This window comes from Ostrinia furnacalis, unplaced genomic scaffold (genome assembly GCF_004193835.3).
Source record: "Ostrinia furnacalis isolate ACB-3 unplaced genomic scaffold, ASM419383v2 OfSCF6580, whole genome shotgun sequence".
NCBI lineage: Eukaryota > Metazoa > Arthropoda > Insecta > Lepidoptera > Crambidae > Ostrinia > Ostrinia furnacalis.
In genome coordinates this window covers 70,913-92,325 of record NW_021136819.1, presented here as the reverse complement: position 1 = coordinate 92,325, position 21,413 = coordinate 70,913, and the positions used below count along the sequence as shown (strand labels likewise).

Genomic DNA, 21,413 nt, shown 5'->3' with positions numbered 1-21,413 from the left:
TGTAGCAATCTCTTCGCGAAAATCTGCTGAAGACAACAGCTGCGCATCTTGCGGGTTGTTCGCCTTGCGGACCCTTTTATATAAAATCCAGGCATTAGACATGACAAGGTCCAAGAATTTTTTTTCCAGGCGACTGTGGATATCTCCGATTCTTCTACACTGCCAACATACTCAACCGAGTAGCGTTTCGTTGTAAGTTTTTCTTTCTCCAGCGTACATTCAGTTTAGGCTTGCTTTGACGACGAGCTGATGGTCCTGGCTGAGAAGAAGATTCTATGGTAGCTGAAGGCTGAGAAGTACTTACATTGTGCTCTAAGTTCTCAATAATATCATCGATATCTAATCCTTCAACCACTTCAACAGCATCATCTTCGAACGGGTGCTCCAGATCTGGAATAAAGTCAGGGTCCGCAACGCTGTCGTCATCATCTTCATATCCGTCCTTGCTGACCTCATAATCAAAGAGATGTTGCTCAATTTCTTCTTCTCTTAGACTCCGAGAAGCCATTCTGTCAAATAATAAAACAAAGTTCAATGTACTGCACTAAGGGAACATTACTACGCAATGTAACAGAAATGTCACAAACAAATATTCGATGAATTTATCAAGAATTACGAAAAATTATGCGTTACTAACAACAAATAGTCATAATCATAAACTTACCTACTAGATTATGCAACAGCTTCGTAGTTTACTTCGATATAGTATTTTTTTTTTCGATTTTTCCATTTACGACTCGCGAACGGTTCTTACAAATTGGCGGGAAGTGACTTTCGTCCAACTTTTGATACAAGTAACGCCATCTTGTATGCACAAAAGGCACTAAAATGCATAGAACGGTTTGTCACCGTCGTGCGACATTGATTTAAAATGGAATAAAATTTATGTTTGGAATTTTATGAAGAAGTAATTGGTTTGTAACTGTTATGTCACACGGTGATATAAAGGGTTAAATGTGTACTCAGTACTCATAGCAAGCAAGTAGTATTAGTGGTAGTATTATAAGTTTTTTAAAGTAGGTATTTACGTAAGTATTCATATAAATCCAAGCCATCAGCAGTGGTCCCATGGCTTTCAAGGTGAGATTGATGAGATTGATCTTTTGAATAAGCTCGATTCATTGTAGATCACAATGCACCCTTCATTTCAGATAAGATTGAGATTGAAAGCTATGCTTTTAAATAAATAATTGAAATCAGCTATCGATAAGATTACCTACCTCGATCATTAATAAGAGATCTGTTTAATAATTATAATACACGTTTGAATTAGGCTGTGGCTTGGTCTGCGGTTGTCTCAGGCTTGTGTTCATGTAAATGTATTGTTTTGTACAAATCGGAGACGTACTGTCTTAAGTAACATGTGTCTTACGACAATAGTGGCAAAATAGGCCATACTCTATTGCCCTAATTAAGTGTAGCTGGGGCCTATCCAATTACCAACATGGTGCTGATGAGACGAAAGAGGGGAAAATTAATGCTGTTAGTCTTGTTTTGTATAATATTTACCTCAGATAAAGATTGGGGACAATGTTTGCGCATCAAATTGCTAAATGGAATAAAAATATTGATGGGGCAACGATAAAAAGGACGTGGTGACCGAGTTTCTTGTGATGTTTCTTTTCAGCGCACATTAGTGACCAAGCCAAGCAGTTGTCTTTAAAAGCATTTTAATTAAAAAAATATATACTTGTAATGGTAATAAAATAAAAGTTTCTTTAGCTTATAGTTGTTGGTACATTAAAAGATACTTTACACAAACTTTGCTCTCCGGCAAGATTACGTGCCTAATTCTTTCTAGACTCTTTCAAGGGTTGTTTCACTGCAATCCCCAGTGTTGTAACCAGTTAAACTCCAGTATAAAAGAGGGAGTGCCTCGCGCCAGATTTTAAATCGCTTCCCTCCCAGAGGACCCGAGCAAGAAATCCAATTGTTACCAACCGGATTAACACTCAAGATCCGAACACTCATAAATAGGTTCAGATTTCTACATCAAATTTATTTGGCAGTCAAATGAAGAGCTTTTATATGAGAAATTAGGTTGAGGGAATCTTGAGGGTTTTTCTGAACGAAATTCGTTATTAGAATGGAGGGCAATTTGACTGAAATTAATGCTATTTTGGGCCTTCCTAAATTTAATATTGTATTGAATGTATAAAATGGACGGGTCAAGTATTAGTACCACAGTTTTCCTCGTCATTCAATGATAAAACAAAATTGACAAAATTTTGAATAAACAGAGCGTTATTCCGTCATTCCTTGTCCAAATTAATGAATTGAACTCAAAGTAGGTATTTACAGATACTTTTTGGCTTTATCATAATATTTAGAAATAGTATTTAGATTGCAGAAAAGTACGTTAATCATACATCATAATATCACATAATATGTACAGTTCATTGAACTAAATAGTATTCGGTAGGTATGTACAATAATGTACATAATACCAGTGATGCGATTGCGGTCAAACTACTTACTTACTTCAGTCAAATAACCTAAATTGGCTGCTGAAAATGCGCTTAACTTAACAACCATGGTATTTGTCATTCCTGTCACTCTTCAGTTCTCAAGACCTAATACCCAACGAGTGGAACAACAAGCGATATCGTTAGCTAATTGATCTTTTTGTTATTTTAATCACGTCGCCGTCGGGCGGCCATCTTAATTGGACTGGGGCCGTTCATAATTTCAGTAACCTAACGTTTATTTTTAACTTTAATACTTGGTATTGTTTACAGGCAAATTTCAGGGTAATAGCCATTTCTTGAGTGTTTTTTCCTAATTCAAAACGCCATCTGGCATGTTGATTTAGTAACTGATTTAAAATCCAATTAGAGGCAAGCAAGTACGTAACGTTTTTAATTCAAATCAAAAATTGTTGAGCAAATTATTTTAAGTACCTACATTCCTACATATTATTTTACTTTTTATTAATATATTTTATCATAAAATAAAATGAAAAGCTTCATCTGAGCAAAAGTTACATTCACGATACACCGCTCCCAAAACAAATAATTCAATTTCGAAGTCTTCAAACAACAAATCGGTGACAACCTCCAAATAACCAGACCACCGATAATTGACGCTATATTAATTATTCCAATCATTGTAATTTGGAGCGAAATTTAAATTAGCAAACAAATGCAAAGTTTGGGCCAAATGCACTGCAAATTAATCAAACCGTCTCATTAAGGATGGGACGCGTCGAGCCAAGTGTCGACAAAAATATTTTTCACGCGCGTGAAAACATCGCGGGATTGTAATTGTACGGTTGATTAATCATGTTGAAGATTAAGCTTACAATTAAAATACATTAGCCATAAAGAAAAAAGTTTCATCAAAAACTCTTTGAAAATTCTTGCCTACTTAGTACTTAATCTCAAAACGAAGGCCCTATTTATTTGTATGAAATGTGTAGCTAGCTGGTCACATAGCATCACTTGTAAAATTGTCACTAGATAAAATCATATAACCTTTAGAATAACTTCACAGCGCGTTTATAAAGGGCAAGATTATTTTTTTACCGCCTCTGTGGTCTAGTGGTTAGACCACCTGCTTCAGACGCAGAGGTCCCGGGTTCGATTCCCAGTGGGGGCAGATTTTTCTGTTCGGTTTGGTTGGTGGTAGGGCTTGTTCTAAGTCCGCCTGGCTAGCTACCACCATCTTACCTAAGTCTGTCGCCATAACAACAATGTTAACAGCATTATTGTGTTCCGACAGTTAGAGGTAAGATAGCCAGTTCCTCCGTGGTTGGGGATTCCGGGTGAAGCTCGCTTCCACCTTCGGCCTGATCGTCACTTACCATCAGGTGAGATACAGGTCAAGAGCTTCCTCGTTGTGGATAAAAAAAAAAAAAAAAAAATTTTTATTTACCTAAGGCAAATACGCGCAAGTCGCGACCTACGAGTACTTACTACCACCAAACCGCAGTTTTGTATCTTAAATGCTATAAAATAAGATCGTTCATCAAGTGATTCAATCTAGATTGCTAAAAAGCTCTTTCTTGCTCGCGACATATCTCCGAACTGTATGGATCAAATGTATCGGAAACAGCTACGTTTAATATTGTTAAATATGGCGTAAAATTAGCTGTGTGTGCTCGACGGGTAGTATTTAAGGCACCGATAGGTCTCTATTACTGCTGGATGATTGGTCACAGGGGGTGGCAGATTTTATTATCAGACGGCCCCATGGGAACCAGATAATTGTGACTTTAAAGTGGCTATTTGTGAGGGGGAATTAAGACAAGAACCTAAAGATTTGTCATTTTTGCAAATAAATGAATTTGAATTTGAATTTTGAATTTGCATTTGCATTAATTAATTCTTAATTTTTCGGTAATCAAAGCATTTTTTGTGCGAAATCAAACTGAAGAGAATCCTATCTTTAAATCCTTGATCATGTGAATTTAGAAACTGCTGATCGGATCCAAAATTAACCAGAAATATAGTTCCCCATATTATATGAAATAACCTTCACATGAACATGAACAAGGTTAGTTTGACATAAAATACAGGCACACCTTTCATGGCCGTTATTGGTTTCTGTATTGTTTCCACTTCATCGGGTCATTACCAAGTCCATAATAACTTAAACTATTGAGTTTTAGTGATGTACCTTTTATTCCATCGATAATGAACGTGATATCTCAAATTAAAAGAATATTAACCAAAATATTAACAAACCCTAATCTAAAATCGTTGTTACGAAGCTTTTTCTCGAAGAATAAAAAGAGAGCAATAGACAATAAATGGAAACAACCGGATCCCAAATAAAAGCATCGGCCTTTTCTCTGAAACGTGAATTATGCCGTATTCCTGGAAGCCGGCCATCTGCTCCTACTTTAACTTATGTATTTCGTATGGTTGTAGTTTTTAGAGACAGTGCCTTACATGATTGGAAACTACTGTTAAAGATAAATCCTCGAGTTTTTTCGTGTATTTTGTGTTGATATAATTTTCGCAGGTGAGAAAAGAAGTCTTGTTATAGCGATCAATTTATTCATAGGAATTTGAAACTTGTCACAGGTGAAAACATCTAGCAAGGACCTTATTTAGAAAGTAATCCTACAACTGAATTAATTTATAAGGTATACAAATCAAATTGTCGCTAAATAGGAGACTATAGTTAAAAACATAAAAAGAGAGGTAATAAATTGGTTTCTTAATAGTTTAATCTAGAAATGTTAATTGCTAATTAAGAAAATAATAATTGTTATTATGAAATAATATTTATCGATAGATTATCGACGTCAGCCATGACCTTAGCGGCTCTCACTCATTCGTGCTACGTCTGTGCGTAACTCCGACCGTATTGATTTTGTGTGCGCGCGCACTCCTACCCCCTCCCTCTGGGGGGCAAAAAAGGAACAAGGGTGAGCTACGATTGGAATCGAACCTTTTTATGGGCCAGGATCCCTAAGGTTAACGCCATGTGTTAGCTTCTGTAAGCTTTGTATTTACTTTTCGGCGTCAACTCTTACACCTAACTCTATTATTAGCTTTAACAATTTTAATTAAATATCCATTTTAATTGATGTTTTGGAAGGTTGTCTGAAAGTGATCGCCTACACAAGTATCAATTTATACTTGGCACACTTGCTCGCGACTTGAAGTAATTAGTGCAACGTAATTGGAAAGCAATGCGTACTTATTTGGTATACCTAATAATAAAATTGATACGGACAAGGCTTGAGTCATGATAAGTTTAGCGCCAAAAACGCTATAGTCTAGACTCTAGAAAATGTTAAAGATGAGATTGATGACTCTAGCTAGAGAATTAATAGTATTGACCTATACTCTGTTTGAAGAGGTTTTAAAAAGCATTTTAAAAGCACCGAGAGATTTTTCGTTGCTCATCGTCATTTTAGATATTTTTAATTAAGTACTTTAATAGCTTTATCTTTAAGTAGGTAAGTTAATATTTACTAAGATCGGTTTTAAAATCTTCATCATTCAACAGCCGATAACAGATAATGTTACACAGTCATGCTTAAACAAAAACTTAGTTCAAAAATGATAACTCAGTAATAGCGCTTGCCGTTGCTACAACAAACAATTCCAAGAATTAGACATACTTGGGTCTAATTTAAGTAAGTTTAAAAAACAAATCCGGGATTTGTCTTGTGGCAACTAAATTGCGAGCGTCAGGTGATGTTTGCAGTTCGCTCCTTTATTAATTAGGTAGTTGATAGTTTTTCTTTTGTCACTTTGTTTACTTTTTTATATAAGTTTATATTTTTCACAACAAAATTTTATTCATAATGGTTTGCCCAACTTTATGTGTATTGGAAACTTAATTGGTTTATGTGTTTTCTTACTGCACCTAAGTTAAATTATATTGTAACTGTATGTTTCCCAAAAAATAAATAAATAAATAAATATCTTCGCTAGAAATTGGAGCTTAATTATTTTAAGAGCTTAAAATTGGAGCATAAATACCTTCGTCGATGGTGATTACAGATTAAACAAGGGTAATGGAGGGACCCCGGGGACGTCCCGGCCGAATTAAATAAGATAAAGATATTATGGACTTTGAAATCTATAGCTCAGTGTTGCCAGTAGCAACGGGATTCAATTAGGGATCTGTGGAAAATACATTTTTTAATTAAGATTAAAGTTAAGGTAGCTACAGTTACACACGTTCATAAAATGTCATTCTTATAATATGCTTAGAACAAGAGTGCTCGAACATTCTTTCGTGCTAGTAATGAGCATGTGTAAATGTACCTTTGCCTTGAAGATAATCAAATGAGAAGAATTCTTGAAAATTTGCTCATTAATATTACTCGTATAGGTACTCGTATGTTATAAAGTAGGTAGATACTTTTGTACTAGGTAGGTACTCTGAATAAAATGAAGTCTTCATTTGTAATATCTGAACGTCAAACAAAAGAATTATACAACGACTGTCTTCATGTTTTAATTAAAAAGGTAGAGCCATTTATATTAATTAAGGACTAATGTGTGTGCGCTACGGAGCTCATCTGGACTTTTAATCATTATTAAAATACGAAAAGGTATTATTAATATTTCATTTCCTTAACCGGATCAATTATACAGGGTGTCATAAAAAGTAGTGTCTAGCCGAATCCCAGAGGTAGAGCATCACTAAGGCTACCCGAATCACCCCCATGTGTGTTCCGCGATTTTTTGGTCACTGTAGCGCGATTAGATAAGGTACATACCTGATTTTTTATTATTATTAGATGATTCCGGCCTCTGGGCTTCGGCTTGACACTACTTTTTGGGACACCCTGTATCATAAGTACAGTACCCACTTATGTAGTGGTGATACGTGCTATTTTGCAACAAAAAGTGTAGTCTGATGTGCTATCGACTGTACCTAACGTTAATTAAATGAAACCCGAAAAAAATCACTTGACAATTGAATAAGAATCAAGAATTTTAATAACCGGGGTACTTACGCCAGGAAACGGTGGGGATTAAAGTATGAAAAATGAAATCGGTGGACTCGAGAGACTTTTGCCCCTCCCGAATTAAATCAAAGGTAAAATAGGAGCAGATGGAAATGAAATAACTTGCCAACGAAAGAAAAGGGAAAAGCACGACGACCGCAAAAACAACCAAGAGAAACGCTTAAGTACTGCAGACAAAACAATCAGACTGTTATTATGGAAAAACGATCTATGGCTGTGCGAATTTATAATGAACTGCCAAATGGAATGAACGGTGTATTTATTTACCTTTGGTTGGCCAAAATCAAATGGTTTTGGCGTGTTTTGATGCTTTTGGTTAACCAACATACGGGAATACTCGTACAAATAAAAATATAGTCCAAATACTGTTTGCAAATATTGAGCTTGACATAGTGTGTTAGTTATTGTTATATTTTTGATGAATGGAGTATCAAATTCTATTTCGTATCGTCTCTACACTTGGTATTAATTTTAACCAATGATTAAAAAGCACATTAGCGATTAAACAATGAGGTTTACACAAGGTATTAAAAGATTTCTAAAAAATAAATTAACTAGTTTCCTTATTGATACATTTTTAAATACTTCATCTATCTTCCTTACAGCGTTTAAAGCAAACCAATCTTATCTTATTCATTCCATTCATACTCGTAGTTTACTCGTACCTGCGCTTTAATAAGAGCCCCTACAGCTTTAAGCTCTCAAAGCGAAATAGCTAGTATCACTTTACCGAAACAGAGGCGTGCAGAATTTCACTTCCTTTGATCTCAGCACTTAAATACCCCAAATAATTAGATACCCATCAGACATAATCTTCACAAGGTGTTCTAGAAAATTCTCGCATCTCAATATGCAAACGTGAGACTTAATCCCATCTGCAACGAAATTAAAACAAAAACATAACCCTCATTCTGGCGCAGTCGGGTAATTAAAATGCATAGAGTTCAACTATGATACTGAACCTAGAGAGTAATATAAATAAACGTTTTTTATTTGCACAGAAATTATATTACAGAGCATTTAGTTAAGATCAAATTCATTTCGTCCAATTAGTTTTTTAAACTACCTTACTTATGAATGAAATGAAAATTGAACTTATTTACCACTTTAATGACAATGTCAGTTCTGGAACACTGAAGCGTTATAAAATGGTTGTAGGCAAGAGACGCACCCGCTGAAAATCAGTGTCGCAGAACGCGTGCACGCGTGTCTCGATTAAGCCTAGGCGCAGACCACCTATTTTTATCGGCCGATAGTTTAGTCGAGCAGTTAATCAGTATGGAAGATCGCACAATAGGTACACCGATTTAGTATCGGTCGATTCTTCATACAAATTAAAATCTGGCCCAACTATCGGCCAACTCAGAATCGGTGGTCTGCGCTTAAGCTAATGCTGAGCGGGCGCGCTTTTTTGGCACAAAAATAGCAATCATACGAGTAGCTATTGTGAATAGTTTTCTTTTGCTCTTTGTTCATTGTAGTTTTTGTGTCGAATAAAGATTTTCTATTCTACTCGTATACTATTCTTTAACTGTGCTTATTTTTCTAACCTAAGCACTTACTAAAGCAAGTGTCTAAATAGGTCAGCTACCATCGTATCAAGTCAGGCTTTAGTAAAACCTAGATTTATTACCTAGTAGATGAACCGATTGCTTTGTGAGACGAAAATATATTGCCTGTGGGTTGAGCGAGTAGCTACTGGAGAGCATTAGAGGTTTGTGGTACTTGGGAGAGGTTATCTTTAATAGATAAACTGTACTGTGTAAGTACTGTGTTCTTACAGTATGATTGAATGGAACGCCTTCCCAACGTGCTTAATAATTCTTTGTATTATCTTCGCAAAAACACTTTCAATAAGTTTTCTTGAAGCCTAGCTATTTAAAAAATATACTTCATAGGTTTGTTTCTCAACACGGTAAGTACTGAGATGATTTTTATTTTTATTACTCATTATTTCATAATAAAGTCACGCCTAGTACATATTAATAGGTAATAACGATCTATATTTAGACGTTGTGGACTAAAAAACGAAGTAGTGGCAAATAATTGAAGAAAATAACGAAGTAGTGGCAAATAATTGAAGAAAATAACGAAGTAGTGGCAAATAATTGAAGAAAATAACTTAGGCTGTGTTGCACCATCTTACTTTAACTTTGACAAACGTCAAAAATCTGTCAAACTCCATACAAAAATCACCGACTACCTTTAAAGTGTTTATTGTGTAATAACAAATTACTAATAATCTTTAAAAAAAAAGTTACGGTCAAAGTAGGGTGGTGCAACCCAGCCTAAGTGTAACTCATATACATACACGCTATGCTTTGTATCTCAAGAAATAAATTTTGATATGCCCCACTAAGTTTGCAAAGTGTTATTTTATAATGGCGACACCTTTCCTCAATCTCTGCGATATGTTATGCAAGTCCATATCATACGCTTTACTTGAATATAAAGTGCCTGTATCAGTACTCGCTCGTTTCCCTAGTGGTTCGCCTCTGTTTATCTTACTAGGTTGTTGAAATTCAATTTGCTTAGAAAATGTGTGCAAGATAAAGGTTTAGAACTGAAACTTATAAATAAATAATGAGTGTTTAAAGCAGAAAATCTATAGTTTAGTTCACTTGTAGGCGGATAAGTTAGTTAGTCGTGTGGTTCCAATAGAGTAGAAAAAAATCACCCCTCTATTCCCGTGGATGACGTAAGAGACTAAGGGAGAACATCGTGTAGAGTCTTAGGCTGAGTTGCACCAACTAACTTTGACTGTAACTATGACAATATCCGGTGTATTTTGTATGTAGTTTGACAGATTTTTGACGTTTGTTAAAGTTATTTGTAAGATGACGCCTAAAGAATACACTTATCTAGTAAAGACATTACTTACTTCCAGGCAAAGGTTCACTATCGCAATACTGGCAGTATCGTTCCAACAATGTAACTTAGTAACACTTGCACGCAAACGAAGCAGGGCTCGGAAGACATTGAACCTTAAACACCCACGTGGCCAGCCGGCATGAGATCTTGTTTTAGAATCTACGTTCTGGTGTTATATTTGTACGATACGCCTACTAGGTTTTGAGCACTTTGTAAAGCGTGTTCAGCACAAAGTATAGGTACACGCATACTTTATGCCTACAATAATTAAGTACCTAACTATTACCTAGTTCTTAAAGGTACAAGCCCAAGACCGCAAACTGCAAGCCACCATGGCCGCATAGTTTGACTTTTTCTTTTTCACAGCGGTCAACCGCAGCCTCTAACCGTCTCTAACAGTCTGCAGTCCATCTTGGGCCTTTATCATAGCAGTTGATATGAGTAGGTACTCGTATGTGTGATTTTTCAGAGCAGGTAAAATAGCAAATTATTTTTTAAACGGCTGCAATAACTCTACATAAACCCATTACTACATTGTAAAAGTAATTAATTTAAAAGCTTTGGGTTCGAAAGTCATCAAAATCAACAAAGCAACAAAATGACGGTAAAATTTAACTTTTGACAGCCGCCGACATAACGACAACAAAATCTGCTTTATGAATATTGTCGTGATTCCCGCAATCGCTTGAAACGACATAAAACTGTTATGAAAATAAACATTTATGCAACTTTGTTTATTTGTTTACCCACAGAATGTGTTAGTTGATTGTTTTTGCAAGTACGAGTATCTAATCGATTTCGATGAGCAAGAATCTTTGTAAGTTCAAGTTTATTCACTACTGAACAAACTTAGCAGTTTTCTTTGGCTTTTCTTACGCCGAGTTCCAGTAGTAAGACACTCGGAGGATCTAGGTTTACCCTCCTTGGAGCACACATTATACAAAATATTTTTTTTTAGGTATTTATGGTCCGATTCACTCATTTCAAACGCCAATGACGGCTTCTGGCTGGCAAAATAAAGAATTAGAAAAAGACTTTCTCAAAAAAATGTTTTCTTTCTTAGCTGTCTCCTTTTCAGCGTCTACGTAGGTTAGGTAGGACAAAATCATAAAAGAAATCAAATCATTTCCGCAATTTCAACATACGAGTATATTTTTATGTCGATTGCAAAAAGAACATCGGTGAACATATATTTCCTTCATAATTACTGCTGGTCATTAAGCCCGCATCCTGCATGCAGGTGAAATGGATGGTGCGGAAATTGGCAATTTCTGGCGAGCGAACGGGAATTGCCAGTACTGCACTATGAAGTACCTGTGCACCACACCACAGAGTATGTAGATGTAGTATGTTAACGCCCGTATTCACAAACATTACTATGAGGTCTCACAGTGCGCGTGGACGCACAGGCTGACACACGATCACAGAGCTCTATTCAACGCTGTTTTTTCGATTTGCTTCTTCACTTAAGCAAGCATCGTTTGTGAATACGGGCGTAAGTTTACTGACACTGAGGAAGCCGATCTTTAAGATCTAACTCCATAGAGAAGTTCTGATTAATTTGGTAGCGGGTCCAATGACAGTTCAACTTCCCTCGAGACAAACTTGGCCTTCACTGGTTGGGTTTTTATTGGAGGTCAAGCTGTTGACCCTGGACAGGAGCTATGGAGGTCTGATATGTATTTTCTTATAAACACGCATAAAAAGCATATAAAAGAATTCGGTTTATTTCAGACCTTTACTCTACCAAGCATACCTTCACACACCAGTACACTCAAAGTGTGTGCGAAAGGTATGATGAAAGACACGTGTCCTTTACATTCCGCGTGTAGGTAGAGCAGGCTGAGTTGCACCACCTAACTTTGACGGTAATTTTAACGATAACCGATGTCTTTTGTATGGAGTTTGCCAGATTTTTGACGTTTGTCAAAGTTAAATCGAGATGGTGCAACTCAGCGTAAGACATGTCTGAATTTTAACTTTTCAGTATTAAATTATTAAACAGACGTATTTTCCCGGGAAAGCTAATAAAGTTTCCAGATCAAAAGCTTCCTTTTAAATTTCAATTTGGTACTTCATACACAGATCTAGGTATTTTGGTTGACCGTCACGTAGGTAAAAAATAAATTCCTGAATACAAAATTGTGCAGTGCTACCTTACTATGAACATTTTACTTAAGTTATCAACATTTACTGTGTGATTGATTGCACTCTGATGAATTGCTTACTCGCTTACGACTGAGCTTATTTACTGCCGATTTCATAGTGAATTATGAGCAGTAATGGGGCAACCAATCCAACACCTTCATTTAATATTTCATCGTTCACAAACGTAGACACATTAAAAATCAATCGCCTAGAACGCGTAATATCAATGCGTAAATGTGATGATTGATTATGTTTAATTTTATGATAAAATAATTTGAAAATTTGAAATAATTGTTGGTATATTTAGTTTAGTGAAGTTACTAATGAGAAAATGGTCTTCTATTTCAAACATGAAAAGAGATCACTCTTTGAGCGACATAATATTTAGCAAGGACATATTGTTATTACATCTAGACTAGAAGGTACTTAAATGATACTACCTAAATTGACTTTCAATCATATCTTTTCCTATCATTAAATATTAAACGTATTAGCAATCTCCTTTATTAAACTGGAATACTGTCAAAGTAGTCTAAGGGAAAATAAAAGTCCGTTCAACATGACCTACGAACATGAACACATTATAATAATTTGCAAAGAATGTCGTGATGTCTTTATGCTTAAAACAAAGGGGTGGGTTATAGTGGGGGAGGAGGATACAACGTCTTTTCAGACTCGATAAAATTGTATCACACATGAGAGGCACTCTCTAGCATCATATTGTATCTTGGAAAGCATACAGCTTATTCGTAGCAACTATGGAGCAAAATATTTTGATATTACAATAGAAATGTTATGAGAACATTTGACAAACCAATTGAGATTGTATCATTAGTATAGCTCTATCGTTTGCAAATTAGACAATATTAAGCAAATATTAACACGAAGTTCTATTCAATATTGCCATCAATGTTTTGTTAGAGAAATACAAACAAAAGTTATATCAGATTAAGTTTCAGAACTTGGAAAGTTATTGTAGTCGATGGAAATTTTTCCTTGAAACACACGCCTACACGTCGTGAAGGTATATTTATCTAATTTATTCGTCTATTTTTGGTAGTCCGATGTTTTGAAAGCAGATTGAGGACCGTTCAAGCTTTATTGAAAACGTCTGTTGCTGTTTTTATGTAACGGAATATTTTTGGTAGTAATAACACATAATATTTTCTTTAACAGCCCACGCATTTAATCATTGTACAAGTACCTATTAGGGCTATTAGTATTGATTTAGTCAAAAAGAGACCATGGAGAAAAAGTATGTGGGTGGCTTTTGAATTAAAGCTCAAAAGCTCTGCCTTTTGCCAAATGTTTGTAAAAAGTAAAATTTGTAAGAAAATTAATCCTGTAATACTTGAGTCCTTCAACAAGCAATAACACTTCTTAACACGTGTAATCTTAAAGTACATCATGGTAAACCCAAGTGCACAAGGTTAGGTTAGGGCATTGCGTGCCAATAAGTGCACTCCCGCAATGCACCACTCGCGAGTATAATTTATGAAATGTAGCCTCTTTTAAATGTTAATTTTTGTTCCAACACCTTTTAGGTAGCTTGCCTTTGCTCGTCTCAAATGCAGTCGGTAGGGTTCAAAGAAATGTGGACTACTCTTGCGTTATCTATACAATCTATGTCTGCGTTTTACATGTTAATTTATCTTTAAAATCACTATTTCCGCTGTGTGCTTAACCACTTAGGAATTCAACTTCCGAATGAAGAGAACTTCTCTCTTTTATTCGTAAGGTCCCACCCAAGCACAAAAAGCAGTAATTATTTTTGCAAATCCAATTATATTGCCTAAGACTTCAATCCATGGAGCGGCAACCCTAATAGGACTATTTCTCATTTCAAATTCGCCGCACGCGCCGCTCGACGCCATTAAAGGGCCGCAGTACAGTCACGCACAAGCAATACAAGATACAAAAAATATTAGTTCGTAAGTCATTGAACTACGATTTAAAATGCAACAAACATTTATTTGCTACTTTGTTAAGCACCCTGAATAATGTAACCAATTTGCAACATGTTTATGGTCTAATCTAAAGACGAACTTTTAATGCTGTCTGTACATATTGGTCAACTGTAATTTAACGATTCGTTAGATTTATAGCACCGTAAATGACCTGAATGCCTAAAGTGTCTACATATATTTTACTCACCATTCGTTCATTCACCATTATCTTTGGTCTTTGGTAAGTCAATCATGGTAAGTAAATAAAGCCTAAAATATTTTGTCAATTCTAAAAATATACTGCTGTTTATTCGAATAAAGTTGTTTAGAATCTTAAGCACATTGATTACCCTTCCAGATTATTTACATACCTACTTACAAACGTCTTGTTTAAATACTGTTTACGTTAATGTTACTTTGCCTTCCAACGAATCCGCAAACAACCCAAAATAACTTAATAAACGAAGCATTCGTAAACAAAGAATCCATGACGGTGTATTCCAAAATATTCTAAACAAGCGTTTGTCATTTGACGTACAGAAAAATAAAATTAGCTCCAACTCTGGAAAAATAGGGTAGGATTAAGGCCGCCATTAATTTAGACTCGGTTCAGGCTAAAGTGCTAAGCGTGGTCGGACAATTTTCAGAAAAAGAAAAGTCTTGTAAGATTGTGTTTTACTGTAGACGTAAATTGATATCTTTTTCAGAGTTAGTGAAAAGAAAATAGAGCCCTGAATTTTTCGCTGTAATTATTCTTTTCAAATTTACATATCAATTAAAGTTATGATATAGTTACATGAATATTTAAAAAATGCTAATACCAAAAACGTTTCAGATTTTTCATTAAAAGAAATTCAAGTGTATTGACATTTCCGTCTAGACGACTAGAAAGAAGAACGGTCATCTGTGACCCAGGCCCGACAGAAACGAGACATACCTCAGTTTTTTTGTCATGTCTTAATTAGTTAAATTATATATTTTTTATATTCGAAATCTATGTATTATAACACCAAAATATTACCCTTTGTTTTTGTTCAGGCGTTATACAAAAACTAATACAAAATGCCTATTTATCATCAAAATTGGTAAACGTATGTACCTAAATGGCTATTACAGCTGCTATGGAATGTATCTAGGTGACCTGGAGATACAGCCGGATTATACAGGGTGGAAACGAGAAGTTACAAAATTCAATGTTACCAGCTTCCATAATCTGTAACCTATTATTGGTACCATTTAAAAGAGCTCGTGAAGCACTTTCAGAATCAGTAACTAGTTTTTCGATATCTTGTATAGTTTAGAAATAATCGAGTGAGATCACTTATCGTTCCATATGTATAACCATCCTGTATAATCCGGCTGTAACTCCAGGTCACCTAGATACATTCCATAGCAGCTGTAATAGACATTTAGGTACATACATTTACCAATTTTGGTGATAAATGGGTTAGTAGATTTAAGGATTTAAAGTAAGGTTTACAACTTTCAGTAGGTTTAATTTGACAGATTGATCGTATGCATTTCTTTTGGGCTCTGAAAGCTATTTCCCTGTCCGTAGAATTTCCCCAAAATATAATACCATATTTTAAAGTTGATGAAACATAGGCATGATAAGCAACCAATACCGTAGATTGGTTTACAACTTTAGCTAGTTTGTGTAAAGCATAAGAATACTGGTTAAGTTTTTTACATAATGTGTCAATATGCGTCTTCCAGTTGAGATTTTTATCAACCCAGACACCTAGGAATTTTGTTACGTCAGTTTCTTTAATATTTTTATTGTCATATTGTATATTAAGATTATTGTGATTTAGTTTAAATGTCATGAAAAGGGTCTTATCTAGATTAATTTTAATATTATTTAATGATAGCCATTGTATTATGTCATTTAATGTTTTATTAATGTCAGATTCATATGATCCCATAGTATCACTTCCAGTAAATAGAACTGTACTGTCGTCAGCAAACAAAGTCATAGGGTGCTGAGTAACCTTTGGCAAGTCATTTACATAAATTAGAAATAACAAAGGCCCAAGAACACTGCCTTGCGGCACTCCATATTTTACACGTTGTTTTGTTGAATAATAGCAGCTGTTAGTTAATGTTTTTGAACATATTCTGTTAATGCACGTTATTTGTTGCCTTTCAGTTAGGTAGGATTCTAAAAGTTTCAGGGCGTTTCCTCTTATGCCACACGCACACAACTTTTTGAGAAGAAGGGTTTGATTGACGTAGTCAAAGGCCTTCGTCATGTCCATGTATAATGCAGTCACAGGTACTTTTTTGTCAACACACTCAAAAATTTTATGAATTAAACGATAAATTGCTAAATTAACGTCTTTATTTTTTCTAAATCCAAATTGTTCTTCAGCTAAGATATTTTTTGTTTCCAAAAAGCTTATCATTTTGCTGTAAATAATTTTTTCGATTATTTTAGAGAAAATTGGAATTAACGCAATAGGCCTGTAATTGTTCACATTCATTCTGTCATCTTTTTTAAAAAGTGGTTTAATAATGGATACTTTCAGTTCCTGGGGGAAGTAACCATCTTCTAGGCATAGATTTGTTATGAAACTGAGAACAGGAGCAATAATCGGAGCTACATATTTGATACTTACCGTTGTTATGTCGTCGTATCCACAGCTATATGTGTTTTTTAATGACATTATTGTAACATACATATCATCAGGGATAGTCGGGCTCATGTAAATTGATTGATGGCAAGTAGTGCCATTAATTATTTTTACGCTATCGGGACTAGGGATCTGTAGGGGGACGACTTGGTCAATGAAATGGCCATTAAATACTTCTGCTATAATTTGTGGGTCTTTAATTATTTTACCGTTATACGAAAGAGATGAAATGTTTTCTTTTGGGAATAGTTTTTTACAATTATTTATAGTGTTCCATGTTGCTTTTGACTTATTCTTAGCCGTGTTAATGTAGTGAATATTTTGCGATTTTTTAAGCCTCTCAGTTTCACACACCTCATCATTAGGGCAAAACCCAAAATAATTATCAACAATTTGGTGGATGTCAAGAATTTACGGCAAGTTGGTTAATTGATACGAGCGTTAATGACAGCCCCGGACAAGATTACACCGTTCCGATCCGGTTTAATTTCAATCATTATGGACCGGGACAAGTTGGTGTCACTCAAACTATTATACTAGGAGTGACCAGTCTAGAGATCAACACAAAGAGAATAATGAAAATATTTTGAACTATCTATAGTTAATTGAGGTAATTGCGCAAAAACTTGAACAGGAATATCAGATTACTGTTCCGAACAAGAAATAGTCTTTTTCCTGAAAAAATAAACGTTATTCACTTTCCTGTATTAATTTCCTTATTAGGTACTCGTGTATTCTGCTAGTGACCGCAAACCTTTGACCGAGGAATTCTTCTTTTATTCTTTTCTCTTAGTATTTCTTTTTTAAATAATAATGAAAACTAATGAAAAAACAAAAATTTGGTTAATGTTCTTTTTTCTGTCTTTCCTTCTTTCTAGTTTTAGTTTCAATGTAATTACCACCCAAAAACCAAGCTCCTTAACGTCACACACAGTTCTCAGCCTAACCGACGATAAATACTTCATACCGTAATTATGGGTCAAATGTTACTTGCCATAAATCAGTCAAGGACTGGCACATAAATCCAGCAGGGTCCACCGGATGTGTCCTGTTTACTAGGACCTACGTGAGATGAAATCTGAACGCGATAATGCTAGGGCATGGTTAAATACAACGGCCAAGACGAAATGAGACCTTCATTAAAATGTAACAGATTTGATTCGATTGGACTTTTTTTTTGTTAGAGAGAAGACATTCAGCTAAACGCTTATAGCTGTAGCAATTTGTGTACTTTAATTTGGTGGTAAAATTAATTTTTAAACTATCCTAAAAGATAATCGAACTCATAATGCCAGTTTGGTTTTGAAAGTGATTCTTTCTTTTAATCCTGTTAGTTTAAACGACAAAAATATTCTTTACTCACCAGAAAACATAATTATGCAGATAGCCTGTCACTAACGAGACACAATCACAACACAGAAGTGACAACTGTACTGAATATTGAAATGTCCAATGTTTGGTGTTCACATCAAACAAAAGAGCAAACGAAATATTCGAAATTCGAATTGAATGAACACGCGAATTTGGTCAGACAAAACAAACCGTTCAATTCCGCTTGTGTTCCGGCTGAAACGTTAAATAATGTCGGATCCGACCGAATTGAGATTTTACTAACCAACTGTAGTAGACGCTTCGACGGGGCATAAATTATTCGGCCGCAAACGGGAATACAAACGGGCCGAAATAAGTTCGGCACTTCGGCCAGAGGCGGCACTACGTGAAGGTGATTGCAACTAGTGTAGGATTTTATACACACGTGTATTTCAACATGGTCGATTTGATATTAAGTAGTATGCCAATATTTTAGAGAGAGTTATTTTCTGCTTTTGAAAGTATCCATCCTTTTTTTTACGTGGAAAAAATGCGTTGAATCGCATACCTACCCTGCGGGGACAGGGTAGGTTATCCTAACCTAACCACGACGTCCCATAGTGCTAAAAAGTTCTGCCTATTTTCTAACTGGATTTTTAAAAACTTTTTGAAGAAAATAAAACTGGCCATCTAACTTGATAGAGACGAGTCGCCTTCACATTCAGTAGTACGGCACCCACTTAACAATGGGTTTCGGCTACATATTTGCATGTGTGTGGGTCACTTCGAGTCACGGTCATTATGGAAATCTAACTCTCTATCGTATGTTACTTTCAACTGGTGGTTAGAAGGATTGCAAGTTAGTAGGAAGGAATGGTCAATGGTTAAACCAGACAGAATTCATTTTAAAGAATCACGAGTACAAATGCATAACTTAACTTATAAATTTCAATTACATTACTTGTACTAATTAGTTCGCTTTGAACTGAAACTACTAGTATTTCCCAGTATGTGAACTAAACTAAGTACCTACTCACTGGAAGTTGCAGTGGAAGCGATCCCTGTTAAATTGACGCGAGTGGCACTGAGAGGCACTCGATATATTAAGCAGATACTGTTCTAACAATGTTACTAAGTACAGTATAGTTTACGATAGTTCAATAGACAATATGCATTCATAGGGTGATAGAGTGCATAACTGAATACCCAATACCGTAAGGACAGAGTAAGAATAAGGACAGAGTAAGAATAAGGACAGAGTAAGAATAAGGACAGAGTAAGAAATTACGGAATTCAGAGGGCTTAGTGTGAGTTTACATTATACGTCCTCACTAGTGAGCGCGTTAAAAAATATGAAAACTCTCAGATGCGAACTTCCAAAAATGCGCGGGATATGTGACGTTTGAGCTGTCAACTTCTCAAGTCTATGGTCTATAGATGCGGCTTGGAACGCTGCACATTGGCCTCGAACAGCGATAACTTAAATATTCTCAAACTTTATAACATTTAACTAAATATGCTTCACCCATGCACTTAAGTCGTTGTTCAACAGCAAGTAAATACTTTGTCACGGCACTCTCGGCTCATTACCGGGGGCAATCACATTAGGTACTGGCATGTGATGTGATGGTCCAAAATTATTAGGGTTCCTTCCAACGCTCAAAAACAACGGAACCTTTGTACTGTCACTCGTGTCACTAATTTTGTACAACTAAATGTAGACCAATTAAACCCAACCAATAAAAGTTGAGTTATCCTGAGGGACAGATTTTTATTAAACTTTAATAAAAAAATCATGGTGCAAACCTCGTAACGACTTAGAAGAGTCTGCTAATAATATCTTTAAAATACTACAAAATACCTTTTAGTGCAAAAGGTTTTCTACTATTGAAGCAGAAGGCGTCTCCTATTCCCATTACAATTATTTACATTGTCAAATATGCAGTGATTATGAAAGATGAAAACTTTATCTACCGATAAACTACAATATATTTGTAGCATCCTCAAAACAGTAAGCAAACATAGTAGCAATCGCCGCCCGCCCACAGCGCCACTTTGGACTCATTAGGGCGGGCGGCCGCCCTTAAATTACGTTACGCGTACCACTGCCCATCACATTATTGACCTGTGATGTTGTCATGTCACGGATATTTCCCAAATTGAGGCAGTAAACTTTTATTATAGATAATCCTGATTTATAGTTTTCTGCGTACTGAGTTATGAGTAAAATTATCAAAATTGTGTAGAAAAGCATATTAACATTTTGTTACCAAATCGTTGATGAGCTTATTTAAAAGCTGATAAAATGTAGCATGCATATTCCAGTTAAAAAAAGGTGTGAAGCTAAGATTTTAACACAGCGAAGAAAAATAAAAGAATAAAGATAGGAAGAAGAATAAGTCTGATTATAAAAATAATAATAATAACACCTACTTGTAATACCCATGTTTGCAAAATAAATATATTTGATTTGATTTAATTTCACTCTATAACTGCCTTGGATATAAAGAGGTTACTAAACTTAAGTCAGTTAATTTAAAGGTTCAATAGAAAAGCTACCACTGTGTCCGGATACAACCACAATTATATTTAGATAAATTAGAAGCTATCCAAATAGAATGGAAACTAAACTGCCTCTCAATTCAGTCTACCTAATTGGCAAGCCTATATGTATTTACACGGTGCAGTGAACACCAACTCGAGTTCACTCTGCGAACACTTTGGGCTCATTACAGCGAGTGCTTGCCCTTAAATTATGTTACCGGTTGAACAGGCCTTTTGGGAAGCAACAGACACATCAAATTGAGTACTATGGCAGAGGCAATAGGTGCGATTTTCCAACAAAAACGAGCTCGACTACCACAACTTTACCGTACTGAACATGCGTATGTGATTAAATAACAATAAAATAGCTTTAAAACGACCTCCACACGATTAAATACCCAATCACAGGGTGGACCGGATTAACGGAAGTGACAGGACATTGGAATTTTTAACCAGCTACTTTGTATAAATACTGCCCATTTCAAATGACGTAACAGAAATGGTTATTGTGAGACACAATAA

The 21,413-nt window shown here is 35.5% G+C and overlaps 1 protein-coding gene across 1 annotated transcript; it reads right to left on the bottom strand.

The window, feature by feature from the left end:
- LOC114362546 (uncharacterized) lies at positions 1 to 683 on the bottom strand. Its single transcript, XM_028317992.1, has 2 exons — positions 665 to 683; positions 1 to 509 (listed from the first exon to the last, which is right to left on the bottom strand). Exon 2 carries the CDS (start codon positions 506 to 508, stop codon positions 155 to 157), a length of 354 nt encoding a protein of 117 aa, XP_028173793.1. The 5' UTR covers position 509; positions 665 to 683; the 3' UTR covers positions 1 to 154.
- Positions 684 to 21,413: the final 20,730 nt, after the last annotated feature.

What these genes read in the sequence shown, in the direction of transcription:
- LOC114362546 (XM_028317992.1), bottom strand. Translation starts at nt 508, where the DNA reads ATGGCTTCTCGGAGTCTAAGAGAAGAAGAAATTGAGCAACATCTCTTT.